The sequence below is a fragment of the Pyrgilauda ruficollis genome, unplaced genomic scaffold, assembly GCF_017590135.1.
Source record: "Pyrgilauda ruficollis isolate IOZ18807 unplaced genomic scaffold, ASM1759013v1 scaffold65, whole genome shotgun sequence".
NCBI lineage: Eukaryota > Metazoa > Chordata > Aves > Passeriformes > Passeridae > Pyrgilauda > Pyrgilauda ruficollis.
In genome coordinates this window covers 3,611,472-3,634,516 of record NW_024528266.1, presented here as the reverse complement: position 1 = coordinate 3,634,516, position 23,045 = coordinate 3,611,472, and the positions used below count along the sequence as shown (strand labels likewise).

The window sequence follows — 23,045 nt, the reverse complement described above, 5'->3', positions numbered from 1 at the left end:
TGCTTGTCTCTAGAGAGAGCAGGTCTCTTAATTGTTTGTAAATGTCCAAAATCCATGAATTTATACACTGAAAACTAACTAGTGTGTCTCTCAGTTGGGCAGTAAGGATACCAAGTCCCAGGGCAGTGCAGAGATCTGTTGCTGGGGGTCAAGCCTGGGCTCTTAGCCCCCCTCTTGCTCCCTCGCACGTCCCCTTATGACACCTGCCAAGCACTGCCGGCCTGGGGGGCAGCTCTGGGCAGCTCTGAGCCCGGGCACGCCGTGGCCCCGTGTTCACACCTCATCAACCTGTGGTGCAGCAGGCAGGGTGGGGGAACAGTGGTGCTGGAAATGACAGCTGCGAGTTCCTGGCTCAAAAAGATTGTCAGTCAACCATTTTCCATTTGAAATAAGCTGGAATGGGACTTTGGTTGCCGGTCTTACAGAAGCAGCTGGAAGGTGTGTGTGTTTCTGGCAAAATGTGTTTGTGCTCCAGCAAAGGCCTCCCCTTGCTGTTTGCTTCTGCTCAGCCCATCTGTCTGTGACGGCTCCCAGGGCCACCCAAGTGCCATTTCTTTCACTGGCTTCAGTTTGTGACACCATGTGCTGAGCTTGTTTCCAGTGTTTTGTGAAGCAGCCTGCTGCTGTGAAAAAGGGAAGGCTATGTTTGTGGTTTCCCCACAAGCTCCATTTCCAAGCCATGTTCACAGGACAGTGATGTGCTAGAGAGTATCATCTCTCTCTTCCCCTTATGCTGCCTCTCTCTCACAGAAACTCAGCAAAGGTTTTTAACTAAATGGGAGATGCCAGTTTCTTAAAGCTTCATTAAGGGAAAAAGGAGCACAAAGCTTTAACAATACAGTACAGGAATATAAAGGACCTGTGGTAGTTTTATAATGACATTTTATTCAGAAAACAGTCTATATAAAAATATTTACAAATACTTTTAATTTCTAAGTTGAAATAAAATGCTATTTATATGTCCAAATCTAGATTTTCTTCTTCCAATGTGCTTTTGCCTTCCTCTTCTGCACTCTTCTCCCAGCAAAGGCAAACCCCTTCTGCATGAGCAATACCAAACACAGACTGCAGTGTGGCATAGCAGGAGAGGTTGGCAGGTGCTGTTTCAGCATAAATTTGATTGTTATGCCGGGAGAGAGGGTCCCCCCTCTTTTCCCAGCCCTCGAGGAGGCACAGAATTGCTCAGGGGATCTTGCAGCTGGGTCAGTCTGGTCTTGAGCCTCTCCAGTGCGTCAAACTGCTTCCAAAATATAACACCTATTTAGAGTACAGCACCAACATCATGGGGTTCCACTTGTCTCTCTAGTGAGCCACAACGCTGTTAAATGTGTGTCCTATGAGTGCCAGGAAGCAGCTACTGTTTCTCAAAACCATGGTTTGTATACAAGTGTGCTTACATGGTGCTGCTCACCATTACCTACAGGTGCTGATTGAAACAAACATTCCCTTGTAGTCATCCCTGTGGTATAAAGCTAAACCATATTAAAATTTGTTTGACCTGAACTAGGTGTCGGACATCTGTCACTTTGAAAAGGGCCTTGAAATACTACTCTCTGGATTACAATATAGATGCTATTTACAAAATGTAATTCTGTCATTTTTCTTCAGGTTTAAAGCCTAAACAGGTAATAAAAAGATATTTAATGTTTCCAGAAAGGACCTGTTTTAAATAAAAGGTTCAAGGTTACAGAACATGATACTGATGCTTACTTGTGATGCAGCTTGCAATAAATTAATGAGTGCTCTGAATAACCCCAAAAGTTTTGAACAGTGACCACTTCTGTGATTAGGTGGCAGTGTTTGAATTCAGTGCGTTGCAGGCATACGCCACACATATCAAACCCACACTCTGGTTCTGCAGCCGTGCCCTGCACAACTCGGCAGCCGCAGAGCACCCAGAGCCGCAGGATCCCGTGTGTGCAGAGCTGGGTGGCCTCTGTGAAGGGGCACAGACAGCGCTGGAGACGTGAGGCTGCCCTCTGGTAAGGAATGCCTTCCCCGTGGAGAGAGGCAGCTGCTGCCAGTGGAGCGGGAGCGCTGGCACACAGCTAGGAGCTGAGGGCGGCACCGCGCTCCTCCAGCTGCTTCCGTATCTGTGACTGGAACAGAAGGACAGCCCATTACTGCTTGTCTGCCTGCGTGGGGGTGTGGGTGACCACAACCCACCCAATTCCTGGTATCTTTTTAGGAAGTAGTGCTTTCAAGCCTTTACACTGTCTCCTCATTTCTGCCATCATGACCCAGGACATGTGGTCTGGGCTGGTGGATGATCCATATTGTTTACCAAGTACATATAATGACATCCTTAGAGATGGAAGTAATTTTTTCTTACCAATGAGCATGCCTGTAAAGGTGCATCCCAGAAATGCTGAAGTGGGTTTCCAGGCAGATGTATCGTGCCCCTGTGCATGGCACTGATGAGGCCACACCTCGACTGTTGTGTCCAGTTTTGGGCACCCCAGTTCAGGAAGGTGCCTGATTCCAGAAAAGGGCAGTGGAGGGGAAGGGACTAGATCGTAAGTGAGGAGCAGCTGATGGAGCTGGGGATGTTTAGCCTGGGGAAAAGGAGGTTCTGGGGTGACCTTATCACTCCCTGAAAGGAGAGGGTAGCCGCTGGGGGTTGGTCTCTTCTCCCAGGCAACCAGTGACAGGATGAGAGGACAGAGCCTCAGTCTGTGCCAGGGGAGGTTTAGCCTGGACATTAGGAGGAATTTCTTCACAGAAGGGGTTGTTAGACATTGGAATGGGCTGCCCAGGAAGGTGGAGGAGTCACCATCCCTGAAGGTGTTTAAGAAAAGACAGGGTGTGGCTGTGGCACTCAGTGCCACGGTCTAGTTGACAAGGTTGTGACTGATCAAAGGTTGGACCTGACGACCTCGGAGGTCCTTTCCAACCTAACTGATTCTGTGATTATGTGAAAACTGCCCATTCCAATCCAGCCTGGCAGCCAGAGCAAGCACTGCCTTGCGGGAGGAGCCGAGAGCTGTAGCACTTGTGTGCCCAGCCCTGGGGCTGCGCTGGCAGCAGCAGTGCTGCTGCTGGGGTGCCCTGCAGCAGCACACATCACCTTACCAGTTTCCACCGCAGGATTTTAATCCACTCGTCAGCTTCTATCCCAGTTTTGGCACACAGGTAGTATGTCCTTAGTGGGAACACTAAACTGTAAGTAAACAAAGCTTTCTTAAGTTGCTAGAACAACTGGCAGCTCTCCCCAAAACTGAGCCCAGCTGGCCGGTGCCAACAGCTGCTGAGACAGAGCAGGACAGGGAGGCTATGCTCCCCTTCAGCCACCAGGAGGGAGGGTAACCAAGAATGGGTGACAGCCATTTGCAGCCCAGGGTCCTTAAGGACAAGGACCTTTCTAAGGATAAAGGACTCACATTTGGGGACAGAAGAGGTTACCATGTGACCTGTATCAGTGTCTGACCCCAAGACCCATGAGTCTAGGTGATGATTATAGGTGCTTACAGAATTAGAAATGCCCACTACACATGGGCCCACTTTTTGCCAGGAGTAATTTGGCAAAGCCAGACAGAGATTGTCTGACAGAAACAGACTTGTGAGTTAGAGGATGAGAAGGGTCACAACCACCAAAGGGCCTTTCAGACGCACACATTGTTTATAATTCCCCTTGTTCCAGCAACATGGAGAAAATCCTGCAACCTACCAGAAACAATTGACTCTTTCCTGGGAATAGTCAAATTGCACAGCTGAGCATTCAGTTAAGTCAAGTGCTCGAATTGGTTCCGTAGCCTTGAAGAGAAAATGTTTTTAAAATGTGGATACATGAAAACAGAAGATAAAGTTATCTCAGTTCATCTTCAGTGCATCTAGACATTTACAGGCACCTCCACAGGTTTTTCCAGGCATAGTTACAATGGCTGTAACACCATAAGCACAAACTAGCAAGCATAAGAACATCAGTGGTGTGATGCAAAGTGAATTTAATATGAAAAACACAGGACAGTTCACATCTGGACAAGCAACAGAGGAGATCTCTGCTGCAGGAATGTTTGAGCTACATGGAGTGTGCTGAGGTTTTGGCTGATGCCATGTAATGTGACTGACACAGCAGCAAACCTGGTACCACTTTCAGCTAAGGTTTACAGAGAAAAAGCATATATAAGATAAAGGTCTTATCAGTCTAGCCAGCTGTTGGAGATTTAATTAATTCCTAAGTGCCTTAAAAGGACGAAGCTGGGTAAGGAGAAATGTAGAAGCAAAGCCAAAGTAGTGCTTGCAGCAGGACTGATAGGTCTGGCTGCCTGAGAAGCATGTGTGCACAAACACACACACAAATATATATATGTGTATAAAAGTTTCTTTGGACAAGCTCAGGTGCAGGGACCTAGGTTGTGTATAACAGCAACCCACGTCTCTTAGGAGTTTCACACTCCCTAGGCGTGAGAGATCTTCCTCCACTTGTTTCAGCCTCACACTGTTAAGGCCTCAGAGGAGGCAGCTTTATTGCTTTCTGCCCAAGCACCCTTAGCTGTTTCCATGGTCCTCCATCAGGTGTGTGGAGGTATCTGTTGCTTTCTCATCTTCCCTTAATATTTTTGCTGCCTCAGTGGCTGTTAGCAATACCCTACATTAGAAGAAAGCCCCTTGGGCTGTGGTGAGATACCAAATGCTGTCCCAGGGTCAGCTGCAGACTGCTCACATGTAGGTCCCTCAGCCCCACAGCAACAACAGGAGTGCCAGGAGACACTGGAGCTGCTGCCTGGAAGGAGGTCGTAGTCCTGACAAACACAGGAGTTCTTCTTGCCTGGCAAGTCACTAATGGAGTGCTGCTCTTTGAAATGCTGTCCTGAAAACTTAATTCAAATTGTCTTGAAATGAAATGAAAACTGATGGAAAGCCCTGCAAAAATGTAACTGTTTAGAAATGGTAATGTTTGGTGAGAGAAGGCTCTTGCGTCTGCTCTGTGTAAAAATCTGTTAGAGGCTTGAAAAAGGGCTTGGCAGAGGTGAACAGTTTGGCTGTGTTCATGAAGGAACCTCAAACAAAGGCATTGTTAGGGCAAAGAAACTCCAGATGTGTTCCTTATCTTTACTCAGACCAAGATAGAATGGAGCAGTAACTGTAAGGATGCCGCAGATTAATCTTTGTCAGAAGAAATTTTTAAATTAATGGTTTTCCACGTGTGCTGTGAGTCCACTTGAAATAGAAGGATGAAATCCAAGAATGCAAAGGATAACACTAGTATTTTTAGAACTATTTTAGCAGCACACTCTGTCAGGCTGTGTCTAAACTACAAATAAAGATTGTGTTGTGCTGGTAGCTTAAAATCCACTTAACAAAGCAAAACAAAAAGGTATTCTAGGCCAGGTTGGGCAGGGCTTGGGACAGCCTGATCTAGTGGAAGGTGTCTCTGCCTGTGGTGGAGAGCTTGGAAGAAGAAGATCTTTGAGATCCCCTCCAACCCAAACTATTCCATGATTCTGTGTAAAAAATTCCTGTAAACTCTATCCAGTAGCTAAGACTGGCAGAGTACAGTAAACATTTTCCAGCTGAAAACTTGCTTTCTCTTGTTGAAGTCATCAGCAAAACTGACTTTACCTGACAGGTTTGACCCCTCTGACAGTTTGGGAAGCTTTAGCTTGGAAAGCTGTGATACAGATGTGAGAAGCCAGAGACACAAGGAGGCTGCAGCTGCCTGTGTAGATGTTTAAAAGGTAGAATTGGTGTTTGCTACTTACTGTCTGGTCTTTGAAGTACTTCAGTTCATTCCTATGCAGTGTAAACCACCTTGTTTTCCAGCTCTGAAAGATCAAGAACAAGTGGTAACTGTCTTGGGAGAGTTTAGTCTAAAACTTCTTAGGAAAGAAAAACTTTCAAAGCTGCTGGCTTGCCCTGGTTTACAGTTGTGCTTTGTTATTGCTCAAAATACAAATTGTTCCTCTCTGCAGGGAAATACATACAGGTGGAGCAATTTCAGCTCCATGTTGGTTTTAGCTTATGTGGGTAATCAGAGTGGAAGCAACAAATAAGAGTTTTCCTTACCTTGACTATTTTGCCTTGTTTTACCAAATATCCTTCTTTGGTACCAAGCTGTGAAGTAAGAAAGGGATTGGGGTTAGAGGCTGAGCTCTGCTTCTGTGTCCCATGTCCCCCTCTTTGCCTACATCGGGAAGATGGCTCAGTTCTTTGGGAAGCTCCCCACTCCTCACTTCCATGCTCCCCCTGGGCAGGTCCAGCCACGTTGGGGTGAACATGGAGCTGTGCTGGCCCTGGAGGCAGCCCCCAGGCTGTGCTCCCTCAGGGAGCTCTGCCCTGCCCCTTCCCAGCCAAACACAGCGAAATGAAGCTGCAGCTACAGCTATAAATGAAGCTGCAGCTTCATTTATCAGGGCTGGATGGCTGCCCCTGTAGGTGTTGTGACCAGGAGCACATGGGGTTCCACTGGCAGTGGAATTATCCCCAGAAAAGGCTCCTCAAATGCAGCCAGGGGAAAGTGTTGTTTTACTGAGCTGTTCCCTTCTCTCAACCAGGCTCATGCTTGACAGGAAAAACCTGTTATGTTCAATGTGCTTTGAAAAATTGGGTTTGAACTGTTTCTCAGGCATCATGAGTGACACTTGGACCTTATGACTTCTTAGATACTGAAATTCTCTGTAGGGACCTGGCTGTGAGACCTCTGAAAATCAAAATCTTGCCAACTTACCGCTTGTTCTTGAAAAAATATTACCTTTTTATTGGTGGTGTGTGGAAATCAAGGTTCTTTGGAGGTTAAGTGTAACTTGGTGATGAAGGGTTGGTTGTGAGACACATCAGAAGTGGTTCTTTTTGCAACTTCATTAACCCACATTAACATAACTCTTCCTCTTTCCCCCCCAAAATACTGTATGTAATTAAAATAGCTTCCTCTCTGTTCAGAGCAAACTGTTCTGGAGAAACCACCTGTCTCACCTAGACATGAGTTACAGGGATTTAGAGACTCTAATTGCTGTTCAAGTGAGAACAGTTGGCCCTAATAATTTTGTGTGTGTATGCATTTTTTTTAAATTAACGATAATTTTAATAATGATAAATTATTCTAAAAGATAACATGAGAATGAAAATCTTTCACATATTCTTTGTTTGGATAGTCAGACTCACCCAGGTCAGCTGCAGACAATGTTTTTCCAGGGACAGCATTGAAGTGACAACAATTATAAAAGCCTTTGTTTGCCATGGGCCTGTACTGAGCAAGTCTGTATTTGTTTTGCCTTGTTTGGCAGAGACTTCCTGTGTTTACAAACCCGTAAAGGGATTAATAACCAGTCCTACTCCATAGCTCACTCCAACAGCCATGCTAGACTCAGGCCAGGAGCACCCCTCCCAGCAGAGCACAACTTACTGAGGGAGCATTTGGGACAAGGTCACTTTCTGTCCTTCCCGTCTGCATTGCAGTGTGCACTCGGACAGACTCATAAATGGAAGGCTCCTCCACTTGCCGTGGGTAGGGATGCTTCAATACAATTAAAGTTCCTGGAGAGAAAAGAGCAGGAGTAACTCATCTGGCAAGTCCAGCTTAGAAAATAACTTGTCAGTAGCTACATCTCTGGTTAATTTCATCTTTTCCCTAAAATTAAAAAGGCAGCTGTGAAAACTGTAAATAGATGGTACCTTTTCAAAACCTTTACCCTTGCAAATGCTTGCATGAAATCTCTTGACTTATTAAATTGCTTTCCTGCCCAAGAGCCTGGCTTGGAGGGTAGGCAGGATGCTAAAACAGATAGGAGGCCACAAGAGTCATTGGGTTTGCCAACATGCCACTAGCTGGTGCTTAAATCACCTAATCTGTCAGAGCTCTGGCTACAGGCTTCCTAACAGTAAACCCACATCACCATCGCCCTCAACTGTTTTTACCACAGCTCTTCCCAGCTAAACCTTTCACTATAGCCATTCTTTTTCTCCATGTAAGGCGGTTGTGTTTATTGCATGTTCCCTGAAAAGAAAAACTGCATTCTCAATAGTGAATGTATTGTACTTTTCAAAACAGTGAAGAACATCCTTGAAATAGTATCTGCTCCGCCCTCTAACTCCATTCTTTAAAAATAATGTCACAGCATACCAAATGCTGCTCCATCTGCATTTTATGCTGCTATTGCAGCTCTTAAAGAGGAGGGATGCTAGAACTGGTAACAACTTGAACTTGAAACCTACAGATGTATGAGTAATTGAAAAGTATTCTGTAATGGGAAGGGCTAAAAAGAGAAGTGGAAAAATTGTATCTGAAGTAACCAGCTGAAATCTGTTTGCAGGCACAGGGGGTGTATGCAAATGTGATCTATTCAACTTCCTGTAGGTGGAAAGTCAGCATTGGTTTATTTCTATCTGGCCTTGCAGAAAAATTATGTTTTACCATTTAAAATAAAATGGAGAACAGCTCCATCACCATTCCAGAGAAACTACTCCTGAGCTGTTGCATAGAATCAGGGTATCATCATCTGTACACCATGGATAAAAAGCTCCCTTGCAGAAATGGAAGGACTAATATAACATTTTATACAGTATTTGTTTTCTAATAAGTCCTCTGTGGACTTTTTTTTTTTTTTTTTTTGCCTCCACAAAGACAATTGTACAGAATAATCTGATAATTATACACAGCATCTAACAAAAGTTGCACTGTAGCAAGATTATTCTGCCATGTCTGCATCTGCTGATGCTTGGATTGGAGTTGACTGTGATGAGCCACTACCTCAGTTTTGACAAAACATGGTTATGACCCAGGAGAAATATGACACCTGTATCTGAAGGAATATTGCCTGAGTGTTAGCTCTCTCTTCCCCTTTACTGTTTTCCATGGTATGGTAAGGTGGAAGGTTTCCTTATATGATATTCAATTTTTTTTTTTTTAAAAATTTTGTAGCACATTTGACTTAGAGGTTTCACAGAGCCGGTAGAATCTGATTAGGAAACCTTAAGGTGGCAAGTGTAGATCTCATCCACAGAGATCAGATAAAACCAATGTCTTGCTTATTAGTGTCTGTAATACATGCAGTGAAGGAGGAAGGAATGGGGAAATACAAGTTTTGTCATCCGAAATCTTTACAGAGATAGGCCTGTGGGTGCATGCCTGATTTCCCAGGAAAAATAACTGGCACAGAGCATACATGTGGGAGCTCTGTGTTTGAACCACTCTTGAAAGCAATTTTAAAAGAGAGTGTTTTGAAAGATACAAGTGCCATGTTGAGTGTACAACTGCATTTTCCTTGGGGAAAGAAATTGGCAAAGGAGCCCTTGAATTTAATGTTTGGGTTAGCAGAGTACTGGTGCAAATTTAGTGTGTGACATGTTACAGTTATTGCATGTGCCAACTATCATTTAACTGGGCTCTTGAATACATAATTAGTACTGCCCTGAGTTATTTGCATACACTTGCCACTGAGGATACTGAAGTTTTTGGCATTAACTTGTACTGACATGTCTTCAATTCTTACACTTGAAGCTAAACATAAAACTGACATTGCCATGATAATATCCAGTTTGTTTCTCCAAGGATTCTAGCCTGATGGTGTTCAATTCACTTGTAGGAATCAAGTTTAATATTTTGACCCTTTAATTCAGTCAGCACATTGGTTGTTAGAGAAACTTGTGCTTTTCTCTCTCCTCTTAAAAGCAAGAAAAATCACTGTGATGGCAGATGGCATCAGCATGGTGATGGCACTGCAGGCAGAACAGGAGAGCTGGTTAAAAACACATTCCCTACAGGAAAGAAGAGCATAACACTGTAGGCTCCTTCCTTGGACAAAGAATAGTGAGATGAAACCATTTCAAGTCATTTTTCCATTTATTCTTATTGGGGGATTTCAGCTTCATAGGTGAATATTTCCTCACTAACACTGTGCTTTGGTTTTGCTGGTTTTGAGAATGTTCTAATCCTCTAATTTTCTAATTTTGAAATCCTTCTTCCTCTGAGAAATTGAAAGGAGCTCATAGCCCTGGTTAGCAAAAGCCCAATAAGCTTATGTGTCGTTTATCTTCAAAGAACTTGAAAGATTTTTTTAAGTGAAATTTGCTTAGATACAAATACAAATGTGAATTTATGAACACTTTAGCAGAAGATCTATTTGCTAGCACAACAGAAGCTCTTTTTGGTTAGATCTTTGTGAAGCATGGCTACAAATGTGTTCATACACACAATATGGCTCTCCTTACCTGTTTCACTTCCAATTAAAGGCTGGTTTGCAAAATGCATGACCAATTCCTTCAAGCTAGAAAATTCATTAAATCCAAACTTGAATGAAGTTCCTGTGTGCTCTACATGGAAGTGTTTCACAGAATCTTTTCCCCTAAAACAAAAGAGGAAAATTTGTCAAGAAGTAAATGCCAAAGGCATTTGGCACATATAATCCTTAAATAGCATTAAATAGCACACTACAGGGACCCAGAACATGGGCTGCCAATCACTGTCTTAGTAGTAATAGTACTGCCATCACTGTCCCTCACTGTGTTGTGATTTTCAACAGAGCTGAAAATCAGATTTTAATTGCTGACTTACAGATATGAGATGATGAAAGCCTAGAAAGGCCAAGTTGGTTCATTTAACTCTTGCATCAACAGAAAGACCCACAGAAGAGATTTCAAGCCTTCTGCCTAAATAGGATGAAATCCTTTCACTTACTGGACTTCAGCCTTGAGGGGTATACTCAGTATGTGTCTTGCTTTTCAAGCAGCATCCCAATCTCACTGAAAATGTCTTCTGTTTCCCCTGGAAAAATGGCCTGTCTCTGTTTTGCACCCAAACAGGGGTTTAATAACCTGATTTTAAATACCGAGGGCTTTAGAATTTGTTTGCTTTGTCTCTGTATTTGGATGATTGGTTCCACTAGGATGGGCACTGACAAACATGAACCAGGGTCCTGTCCTGTAAGGGAAGTAACAGCTTTTGTTTATGAAACCTGATGGCGTTTAGAGAAGTGTGCAAGGTCTCACTTCCTGGGTAGGCAATTATTTTGACTTCAAAAGACAGTGAAGCACTTATTGCAAATATTTCTCCAGTGAAAAAGTTACTTTCTTTAATGTTACTACCACCCAAAACAAACTGTCTGAGGAAAAACTTACACAGTAAATATACTGGAAAAGTGCTGTGACGAAAATTAATTAGAGCATCTCTTTCACTGTTTATTGCCACTTCCAAAGAGGATAATGGTTTCAAACTGGTATTTAAACATGTATCTTTGAACAGTATCTATGTTACTGCAGAAGACAGAAGAAGAAGGCTTCTATGGGCCTCCCACATGTTTTGTGCTACAGTCAGCTGGGGCACAAAAGCCAGGTGCAAATGCTCAGTGCCAGGGAAGAGCTGCTGCGACTCTGCTGCAGTTACAGGGGTTTCCATCTTTTTGTTTAATTTCTCAAGACAGTGTTGCAATGAGAGCAAATTGTACTCTGCTTCCTCCTTCCTTTTCAAACTGGCTAATGTAGCTGGGGGAGGAGATTTCAGGCAATATGGGACCTCTCTTCCTACAGCTGTCAATAAAAACCTCAAGGGATGGCTAAGCATTTTTTCCTTGAAAAACCCCAAGCTATAATCATGACCAAAGTTCCTTGTGAGGCTGAGGCAGAAAATGAAGTAAAAGCTACAAAAGATGTTTTAAGACAGAAGGAAAATAACAGCTAGAATTGCTGAAGTTATCCTTTCTACAGAAATGTATCAGAACAAAATTGAATTACTTATTCTACAATTAAGTTTTCATATTAGTCAAAAAAACTGCAAGAAAACATAACATTAACCAGTAGAAAAATTGTAAAATATTTTAAAATGAAAATCAGTATTCAAAGGAGATGTACCACCAGAAACAACAGAAACTAACAGAACAGAATAAAAACCCAAACTTCAGACTGGGCTATTCAGTTCATATGGTAATGCAGTAAGTAATTCTCACTACATGAAGAGCTGAACAAGAGATTGGAATGGGCCCAAAATAGACTTTTGTAGGTCTTCCAAGGCTAGAATCTGTCCAAGCAGCAAATTTATTTTCATTAACTAACACTTCTGTTTCCTATTAAAAGAACTATTTAAATTTTGGGTTATTACAAGAAGTTGTTTCCTGAATGCCCTTTAAAACTACCTTCAAGATCCATATATAATTTTTTAATTGGCTGAGGTTGTTATCTCAAATAATGCTTAACAACTTAAAGTAAAAAAATATTAACCAGAAAAACAATGATCGACTTAAAATTACTTTTTTTTTTTTTTTTTTTTTTTTTAAGGAAAGCTATTGCTTATAAATGCCACTATTCTTTTTGGAGACACTTGCACTAAATTCAGTCATTGCTACTCTGAATACTCATTTCGTAACAGCATCTTCAGATGTGTTGGGCACCCTGTGTATAAATGGCTGCCTATAGTGGTAATAATTTCAACAGTGTGTGTATAGGCACATTTGCTCCTCGATCTTCTGTCAGAAATGGGTGAAACACCTCATTGTTGCCTTTCCTGAGGAACAGGGTATGTGCAAATCAGACTTTCCTCAGTTCCCAAGCAACTATTTTTCCAAATTGTAACAGCTCCTGGTACTGAATATGCAGAAAGCCACAATCTCAAGGGCATATGCTGTGCTCCTGCCAGGGGTGGAAATAACCAGCAGCATTACACAGATCAAAGTGACTTTAGAAAGTTACTGTGATTCAGCTGAGTTGTGGTCACAAATTGTCCAGAGACTCAGTTTGCAGCAGGAATGACCTTGCATGCACCAGTTTAAAATTTTGGTCTAGAGGCTGCTTTTATCACACAGTTGTCAAAGGTTAAAAATATTTTTAGGGCTGGTTACCTCCACCCAGCAAATGTGCAGGAACTACCTTATGTGTCTAATGCACGTGTCCTTCGGTTTCCTCACTAAAATGTTGTGGCTTCTCTCCTTCTGGGAGATTCTTAAATGTGATTCCATAGTGAAGTAACCATGCCCGGCTTCCTCTGCTCTGCATTGGGTGTATCCTGAACAGTTGTGTCCTAGATTGCTGTAATTGACTTCAAGGCCCTGGCACTGATCACTCACAAGGTGCTTTTCAATTTAGTCACGGAGACCTGGCTAAGACTGAACCTTAGCACAGAACGGAGGAGTAAAACCAGCCAAACACTGGATCATCCTTCAGAGGCGGTCGTTCCTATACAGGGATTCAGAAACTAGTAAGATTAGCGCCCGTTAAATCTTTGCTACTGTCCTCATCATAAAACCTTTCTACTCCCACCAGCTGTTTCTTAAGCTCTTTTAACTGACATGCAGATTTTTTATCATGCAGACTGAAAATTTACAGCCATTCTAAAGAATTATGTCTCCAACAAATAAGATTAATCAATAATTTGGAAAAATGAGAGCAGTTGTCAAATCCAATCATTTTTCTTTTCCTCTAGCAAAATGTCATTCAGTAGGATTACACCAATAGAAATATAATTCAAAATAGTTTAAGCCCTAGGGGAAAAAACCCAAAAATACCTGTAATGCATGGGACATTCAAACATGGAAGTAAGTGCAGCATTAGATTAGTTCACCCTGTCCATAGCCTACCTTACAGAGAGGGAGTACAAATCTTCCCTTTCATTACTCTTCCTCAAAAGATAGCTCCCGTCCTGCCCGTTGGAGAGCAGCAGCGCTTCCGCTGCGTGCCGGGTGAGGTTGTCATGGTACCACCTGGGGAGACACAAGGGGTTAAAGCATCCTTCACTCCGCTCTTGACTGGCTGATGCTGCTTTTTGGAGCAGGGTTAGAAAAAGCAGTGCTAGTTGCAGTCCTTCCTCTACAATTTTGAGTCACCACCCTCCTCACAGGCACTCACAGTTTACACAGACCTGTGTCCCTTGCAGTGGCCTGCAAAACCTTTTGACACGGTCAAAAAACTATTTCTTGTTAACACAAAGCTGTGCACGAACAGCTGACTGTTTTGCTGGATCTAAAAACACTGCTAATTCTGCTTGCATGAGCAACAAATTAGCCAGGTCTGTGCTGACAAGGTGAGAGCAGTTTTGGGGGTTATACAGACTCCTTTGTCTATTTTCAGAAGCTGCACTTCCTGACATATGTGTGTTCTTTGGTACACATCCTCTTCTGGGCAAACAGGCAGCGCTGAAACTCCTCATAAACTTTGAATTTCCCTCAATGCATCTTCACTGCCAAGATCTTCAATTAAACATGCTTCCTAAGCTTAGAACTAAAGGGATCAAAATTAACTGACAAAGTTTCAGTGGAAATTAAGATAGCTTGCTATTGTTTTCTCTTGGCCAGGTATGATCTGAGCAACAAAGGAAAACATAAACATCTAAACATGGTTTCAGTTTATCTTCAGTGAAAATTAACTTCATTTTTATGAACAAGTTTTGCAAGGACTTTAAAGGAAAAAAAAAAAACAAAAAAACAAAAAAAAAAAACCAAACAAACAAAAAAAAAAAACTCTGCAAAGAAGTCCAGGAAGTGTAGTTTATGGGTTTGTTTCCATTCAGAATGTTCCACAATGGAAACACCCAATTTTTTACAAGAGACAGGGATCTCACTAGAAATGAGCCTGAGACTGAACACAAAAAGCTGGAGCTGTAAAAGGTTGGAGCTGAAATCCTGCAAGGCACATGATAATTACCACAGCCATGCACACACACACACACAAGGCTCTGGAGCAGAAAGAGGGAGGGATACTACACCCAAAGCTCTGCTGGGAGCAACCTTCTGTATGTGGAGTGGTGCTAGGTCACCTTTCCCTCCCTTTTAAATGCCTGTAGCATTGGGAGCAAAGCCGGTCACTGCTTCAGCCAGAGAAACACAGTTTCACTGAAAGCAGAAATGCCAGGGCAGCACTTTCCACAACTTGTATCGCCGCAGTCTTCGAAATGAAACCAGGTGTAATTGTATCCTCTCTCTCCTTAGCTGTTCATCCCAAGTTTCCACCAAACTTGGCACCTCACACAAAGCTTTAACTCTGAATTTGGACGGCTGCCTATTTGAAAGGCCAGCTGGCTGATGAATTGCTTTATGAGAGACTCCAGACTGTTAACCCAGAGGAAGAGAAGATCCATGTGAAACTCAATACAGGCAGGGCATTGCTGTTTTGGCTCTAGAATATGGTCCATCTACACTGTAGAATAAAATAATGAATATTTAAAGAGTCAAAGTGTCATCCTCTGGAACACCTGTTAGCCAAAATCCGCTTTGGGATTAACTGCCCAAGTAAGGAACAGGCAAAGGTCAGATCATTCCCGATGTGGGGAGGATGGAACCAGCATGGGCAGACCTGCAGCTGAGAGTGCAGCACTGTGTTTTGGGGGGGATTTTGTAACACTGTTTGGCTCACTTCTGTGCAAAAGAAGCACATGTTGAGAAAATCTGTGAGTGGTCATTGTCATGAAGGAGGCAGATTTAGTTTGAGGTTGCTCGCAACAACTGTGTTGTTACCTTATTTCCCAAAAAAACTCTTTCACTAAACTTTTGAAAGAGAAGTCAATGAAGTTTAAGAAATGCTGTGTTTAAATCCACACTCTTTACACATAAAAGACCTGTGGCTAATGAAATGTTACTACTACACAAAAAAAAAAAAAAAAAAAAAAAAAAAAAAAAAAAAAAAAAATAGATAAGCCAGCCAGAAACCAACAACAAAACCCTTAATTGGGAAAATAATGTTGTTTGAAAGTGCACTTCTAAAACTTTGCTGACAAGGCTGTACCAGTTTCTTGCCTAAATATGCTGTCTCAGACAAAAATCCCTGAAATGTTACTATGTTCCTCTTGTTCAGCTCAAAAAAATAGAAGTGGATGGGAGACAGTAATGCAGATCTTGGTGTCAAAGGGACTGTTACACGTAGTTTGGGGTTTTTTCTCTTCCTGACCATGATAGATGGTTTGATCAGGTTACTTTGATATTCCACTGTGAAAATGGTCACAAAAACTTTGTTTCAATTGCATAAACACAGGTAAAATATTAAAATGCTGAAGAAAATTTAGAATTTGCATCACAGACCACCAGGAAGGTAAACAAATACACACCTATGCAGTCTGCTCTCACAATCAAGCCTGAGCTGACAGTACACATAGAAATCACCAGGACTAAAAATAAACCCAAACAGTCCCGTGGTTAGGCACTACTAGGTATACTTCAGGTAAATTTAAGTGTTTTTCAGAGGGAAAATCCTTCTATTTATCTGTCTCAGGAAAAGACTTTTAAGCAGTTCTTTGAAATTGGCAGGCAAATCAAGATGGGAGTTATGGCTTATTTGGCAAAACTGTAAAAGGCAGTCCACCTTCAGCTGAAGTTTAGATTGTCTTCTGAATTACACCTGGGGCAGGAAATTGTTGATACAAAACACAATACTGTATCTACTTTCATGCCATCTTAAAATGAGACATTAAGGAAATTAAAATGCTTTACAAACACCCATCTCACTGAAGCCCCTAGAAAGTCCTTCATAAAGCTGAATTGTCTTAAGTCTTCTGTTTTGAACATAGTGGATAATGTTGGATAATCAGAATGTTTCTGAAGGTCCCTCCAAAACTCATCTTTATAGAGTCTTGTATTCACTACAAAACAAGTCCAGAGTACTTTGACACCTTTCAGACTGCAAACCATCAGTAGTGTAAAAATTGCCTCAGGTTCTTGACTGAGATTTCTCTGAGAAACCCAAGAAGAAAGACAGATGAAATTCCTTCCTTGCTTCAAGCTCACTTCTGGCTGTCCTTGGCCTTGTACACCCTCCCAGTATGTATACATACTTCTGGGAGGTTTCTCTTTTCTAATTATTTCATTTCTTCTATTAAAAAAAAAAAAGTGTGGTCAACTTTTTGGGGTTCCCTTTCTACAATCTGACTAGCAATCTCATGCTCAGAGTTTACAGCTGCTGTCATTTATCCATTCTTATTACCTTAACCTCGTCCTAATTGACATTAAATCTCTTTATCCCATCCATGTAAGCATGCTTGTGTTGTCAGTGTGGTTGAATGGCCATGCCATCCTTCCTGCTCTTTGGAATGGCCAGTGAAGGCATGTCTTAGGATGGACAAGCACAGCCAGTGAGATCACTTTTGCTACCCTTTGAAAAAGAAACCATTTTCAGACATCAGCCTGTTCTTTAGGTACCAGTGCATCGGTGATGGCACAGAGGAAGGACTTCACTGTTGGCTTTTAGAGGAAGGAGATGAGACACCCAGTGCCCCAGAATGCCCAAACTCATCAGAGCACACAGCCTTGCCCTGAAGATCTGCCCCTCCAGTCACCAGCGGTGTTTCCCCGTGGATTGAGCTGGTGGCTGCTGTAGTGCAAGCTGTGACTGTGCTGGCCAGCTATGCTCCTGCAGCTGTGCCAGTCATCACAACTCCAGAACAGGATGCACTCACATTAAAATCTCTTCTTGGGAACATCTCTTTGTAGTTAATGCAGCAACTAGAGCTACCTACACCATGGTGAAGATCAGGAATAACCTAGAGCAAAGTCTGCGGTGGGAAACTCCCTCTTCAGGTTAGAACATCATCCTCAAAATGTTCATTCATTCTTTAGCAACCCAAGCTGTTCCAATGAAAAATGTCAATGAAACTTCATTTCTGTGTCCCCTGAAGATGAGTACCCTTAGGTATGGCATCTGTAATTTCTGATAATGCTGTTTTCAAATAAATCACATGGATATTTTGCAAAAAAATCTGCCTGTGAAATAGGAGCTGCTGAATAAACTTGTAGCTGGCATCAGGTGGATAAACTTTAACAATAACAGAATACACAAGCAACACAAACACTCATCCGTGAAAGGGTGAATGCTGAGTGACTTGCATAATTCTCTTCTGAGCCATTTTTATGTGCAAACTGTGTAACATCCAGTAGGAACACTTGCTTTTCTTCCTCACAAAAATGAAAGACAGTAGCACCAGAAGAGAGCACAGCTGGAAGTTCTGGCTGCTATTCGGCGTGTTTGGAGTGATAACTCTGCAGTATGCCGAGCTACCAGATAAATGCAGTAGGCAGAGGTCACACTTGGTTTTTGTGTCCTTATCAGATGTTCTCAGACAGGTGTAGCCTGGACAGAACTAGAAACCTTGTGCATGTTTGGCTTGCTTTTATGAAAAAGTCAGGCAGTTTTAAGTTCTTTCTGTGAAGCAAGAAGGAGATTCTTGGTGTGCCGCTGGGAGAGCTGTGCTCTCTTCCCAGAAGCTCCCTCCCCTGCTGCAGCAGGGGCAATAGTGCTGGTGCCATGGGGTGGGTGGAAGGCACTCGGCTCTCTGAGCTGCAGGAGCCAAGCAGGAACACAGCAAGTCTAAGTCATCTCTTGTCCACCTCTGAAAGGTAGCAACGACCCAGATTACAGGGAAGATGGGCCACATGTGCTCCCAGTAGGACTTCACTCCCATAGTGCTCACAGCAGTTATTTACCCTCAGTTGGTTGACTGGATTTTTTGTTGTTTGTTTGTGGGGGGTTTTTTTGTGGTGGTAGACATTGGCAAGTTTTGTGTTTTATCATTTTGTTTGTTTGTTTTTAATTAAATATATCTTCTACCACGAGGAGTTGAATTTGCTTACACCTTGAAACAATATTCCATCCTCAAAGATGTATTCCCTCTCTTAGGTTGAAGCAGTAGTCCACAGTTCTGCTCGATGAAGTGCATGGGAAAGCACTGACTTATCTCCTCTGGCTGGATGCAATGCTCTTCACATGCCTGTGCTCCAAAAATGACTGTAAAACTGACACACTAGCTCTCTGTTTTTGGCACTCTGTATTTCAGCAACTTCCAGCTCTTATCTGTCAAGTTTAGTAGTCTGGGATTTTTAATTTTTTTTTTTTCCTAATATCACACCCTAGAAGCATTGCCCATCAAATGAAAATTGCAAAAGGGTTTTCTGCACCTCACATCACTAAAAGTGGAGTTTTGGTCATGTTTTCAATGGTGCATGAGTTGACAGAGCTCTAGAGAATCTCCAAAAGGGCAAGAATGCTAAGACAGAAGTTACAGTGTCAGGCAACGAAACTGGTTGGTATTTGTAGGACATCCTTTCAAGGTGTTACACTGAAATTCACAAAGCTGTGTAAAGTACTTTGCTGGAATACAAGGAGGCCATTATATGGGGGGGAAATAATTTTAAAATAGAAATAAGAGGAAATAACATCATTGTATCCAGTCTTAAGGTTTGTCTTCTAACTGTAGACTTTCACTAGTTCAGCTTCTGCTTTTCACTTCCATCTTCTCTCCCCCTTCTTTCATCTGCATTCATTCTGATTTTCACCCATTATTTGGCCCACTTTCTAGTCACTTTAATTTTTATCTTCCTTAAATTAGAAAACAGAGATGAAAAAATTCTTATGACCATTTACCCTCTTCCAGTGAAACATGTTCCTCAGTTTCACAATTTTATTATCACCTGATTTAGGCCTGTGGCTTAATTTATCTTCTGTCACTAAAACTAAGTATGGAATGTATTGACCAGCCTTACAAATATCATCTGTCATGGTGCTGTCAGACCTGAAAGGGCATAAAAGTTCTGCTGCAAGGCGTGACAAAGATACAAAAATTTGTTTCCTCTTGCCCTGCGCCTTTCACTTTCAACAGACAAACAGTGTCACCCAGACTATGCTGTACTGGGATGCAAACTGTGCTTCCAGACGCGCCTGCAGTTACTGGGATGACGGGATACTCCACATTCTCGCCTCTTGCGCAAAGAGCCGCGCAGCGGGATTCCCCAGCCCCGCGCAGTACGTGCTCAGCCACAGGAGCTCCACGCTGCAGTTTCTGGCTGTGCTTCAGCTCTAACAGCAACAAAGGCAACTGGAAAATGGACTGACTTCTGCAATAACCAAAGTGGCCTTCAGAGAAGAATCCCATTGTCAGCTTCCTTTTCCTTTTAAGCCAAGGTGCTTATGTCTCTTTTGGTGAACTTCAGTGGTTCCTTTTAAACATTTTGGTAGATTTAGGGACAAAGCTAATGGGTGAGGCAACAAGTTTTTAACAACATGTTCTGCATTTGGTCTTCCTTTTCGTTAAGCATTAGGTCCACCTATACACATGTCAACACAACGAAGCTGACAGTAATCTGAATTTTCCCTACATTGCTGACAAGTTTCTATTCTGCTGAGCAGCTAACCTGGTAAACTACGAGCACATCCCAGTACTCAGCCTTTTCTCTTAAGAGTAAAGTCCTTCCCATTTCACACTTCTTTAAACCTTATCCAACTTCTTTGATTTTTGTACCAGAAAGCAGAAGCGTTAAAAGAAACTGCTTCAAATTCCACCCCAAAGATATGTGAATGTTGAAGCTGCTTCTCATTTGAATGACCATTGTCTCTGTTGGACACACGCTCCTCACCAGAACTGGGTCTCAGTTGTGCTGGATACTGCATCAGCTGTCAAGGGAACTCTGCACTGTGAGAGGAGGGGACTAAGTTTAGGATGGAAAACCCTTGTGATGACTGAAAATTTCATTGCATGGTCTGGAGAGTGATACACTTACTTGTGACAGCTGAAAAAGCACTTACATTAAGAGATCTTTCAGATTATGCTACAAGAATGTCTGCTGCATGAGGAGTTCTTTTGCATCTTTAGGCAAAAAAAAGGAGGAGAAAAGTGGCTTCAGTACTAGCTGAAAAGAAAGGGCCTTGTTTAATCATTTGAAGGGATTCTTTACCTGGCATTGCTTATTCAACTTTAATGCATTTAACTCAACACACTTCCCTGAAGGAGATGCTGAGTGTTCTGTGGAAGGGTGAAAAATTTAGGTTTTCCATTGAAGTGGAGGTAAAATAAAGAAGGTACAGCTTTAAAAATGCATATTTGTAGCCCTCTAATTCCTACTCTTTCCTTCTTCCGGATACCATATTAAGTACCACATCAAGCTGTATTTCTACAAGACTATTTATGAGGATGAACTCCTTGCTGTTTATAGGCACATGTTTCTGGCATATATTAACTCAGACCACATTGTGGAAATCAGTAAAAGTCTGGTAATTGGGAATCATGCTTCCCACAACAGCTGCAACGAATTTTTCTTTCCTTCTTCCCTGTATACTGTGTTTTAGGATGAGCCTAATCTTACAGATGTAAAGAAAAAGTATAAAATGGCTACTCTGGGTACCACTGCAAAGTGACTTTACTGAATTTCACACCTGTTAGGTGCTTCAGTTACCAGGCATTTCATTAAAAGGTTCTTTTAAATATGGGAAAGTGGCACCAGTGTGGAGCTAGAATTTCCAAGCTACTTTGTTGCACTCCAGTTTGTTCATTAAGTGAACAAATTGCAAAAACAAGCAATGAATTGGTCTGAATCCACAAGCACTCGGGAAGCAAAACACCTGTACTTTTCTCATCAGTCCTTTTTGAGTGCAGAGCTGACACCAGAGCCTTTCTGCTTTGTCAGAATGATCACTGGCCTTTCCTCTGCTCTGCCTCGCCTTTGCACTGCCGCCACTGATCCCACCCTGCCCGTGCCCTCCCATTCTGCTCCTCCAGCCCGTGTTTCTCCCTGCCCACGGCAATGCTGCCGGTGACAGAGTGACCCAAGCTTTCCTCCTGCAAAAACCAAAACTAACTGGCAGAAAAAATGGGCGAGTCGCATAAGACCGGGAACAAGGTCTGTTGCAACCTTCAGCCTTCCTTTTTGCTCCCGGGCTTTGGCTTTTCGGTGAGCACGATGTCCTCCTCGCAGTGGCTGTGAATTGTCCGCCGCTGTCCCTCCTGAAGCCCCAGGCACCTTTGGGAATCCTGCTGCCGCCAGGCAAGGACAGCAGCTCTCCAGACCAGAGCCCAGGCCAAGCTACAGGGAGGCAGCTGAAGGGATGGCACGGGCAGGGCAGGGATCTGAGGGCAGGGATCTGAGGGCAGGTGTGGGTTTGGTGCTCCCTGAAAAAGCAGGGAAGCGGCACAGCACACCCTGGGCTCTATCCCATGGCGATGGCTTCAAGGCCACAGAGGTTCCCCGAGGGAAGGCGCACCCCTGCCACCAGCTCCCCGCTACATTGGAACCGTGTGCCTGCGCTCTCGGTTTTCTGACTATTCTTTATTTCTGCCGCTGCCCTGTGCCAGCCCCTCACGCCCGCCCCCGGGACGAGGCGCTGGGCCTCTGAGGGCGCACAGCACGCACGGAGCGCCTCGGCGGGCTGGCTCAGACATCCTCATCCCTGCCTTCACCACCGACACCCAGCAGCTCCCTCCCCGCCAGCCCCTGGGGTGTCCCGGCAGGCCCAGGGCTGACACCCAGGATGCCCGTGGCGCCGCTTACCCGAGCGCCATCAGCTCCCGATCCAGCGGCGCGGCGGGACGCGGCTCCCGGAGCTGGGCCATGGTCCCGCGGCTGCTCCGCCGCCTCGGCGGGGCTGAGGAAGTGCGGGCCGGCACCTCCCCCGCTCCCCGGGCGCGGCCCGGCCCCTCCCGGCCCCTCCCGGCCCGGCCCCCGCCGCCCCGGAGCGCCCGGCCCGAGGTGAGACCCCCGCCCTCGGCAGCAGCGGCCAGAGCCCCCGGCTCCCGGCGGTGCCCGGTGTGCCTCCCACACTGCCAGCGCCGTGGTTTATCGCCTGAATAATTCGTACCTCCCGTCGCTTTAACCTGTCCCTCCCAGAAGTTGGTATTCCAAAGCGTTTCGCTGTCCGCGCGTTTTCCTCCCGCACTCCATCAGTGAACGCCCCTCGCCTCTTCTGTGTCCGCCAAAGTGCTCAGGAGGAAATCTGTGGAGGTGAAATTTGTGGATTTTTCTGTAAGTGTCAGATGTTCAATCCTGTCCCCAGCCAGCCCCCAGAGCCCAGGGGGGCTGTGGCTTGCCCCTCCGAGCGCAGCTTTCCATGGCCGTGCCGCTGGATTGCCAGGGAAGGGGGATGCTGCTTGCCCAGGCGCCCCGAGCCGCTGGTTCCCTGCTGATCCTCCGTGCGGGCTGTGAAGGGGTCACGCTGTCTTTCTGAAACAGGAATAAGAACGTAAACTGCTAGAAATGTACAGCTTCATTCCCTCTTTGGAAGTATCAAGAGCACTGAGCTTTGTGGATGAGAAATTTCTGAGCATTATCTGGTGTCTGTTCTTTCTAATGCTTAAACAATCCCCGGCAATATTAGAGGTTATTTGTATTCCCCAATACTTCATAGACAGTAATTATTGTAGGTGTGGCAGATTCCTT

General features: G+C 43.8%; 1 protein-coding gene across 1 annotated transcript; it reads right to left on the bottom strand.

Moving 5' to 3' along the window:
* Nucleotides 1-108: 108 nt before the first annotated feature.
* DAPP1 (dual adaptor of phosphotyrosine and 3-phosphoinositides 1) lies at nt 109-22,237 on the bottom strand. Its single transcript, XM_041484270.1, has 9 exons — nt 22,161-22,237; nt 13,500-13,622; nt 10,147-10,280; nt 7,343-7,473; nt 6,007-6,054; nt 5,703-5,765; nt 3,668-3,753; nt 3,073-3,160; nt 109-2,099 (listed from the first exon to the last, which is right to left on the bottom strand). Exons 1-9 carry the CDS (start codon nt 22,220-22,222, stop codon nt 2,049-2,051), a joined length of 786 nt encoding a protein of 261 aa, XP_041340204.1. The 5' UTR covers nt 22,223-22,237; the 3' UTR covers nt 109-2,048.
* Between the last annotated feature and the right edge of the window lie 808 nt (nt 22,238-23,045).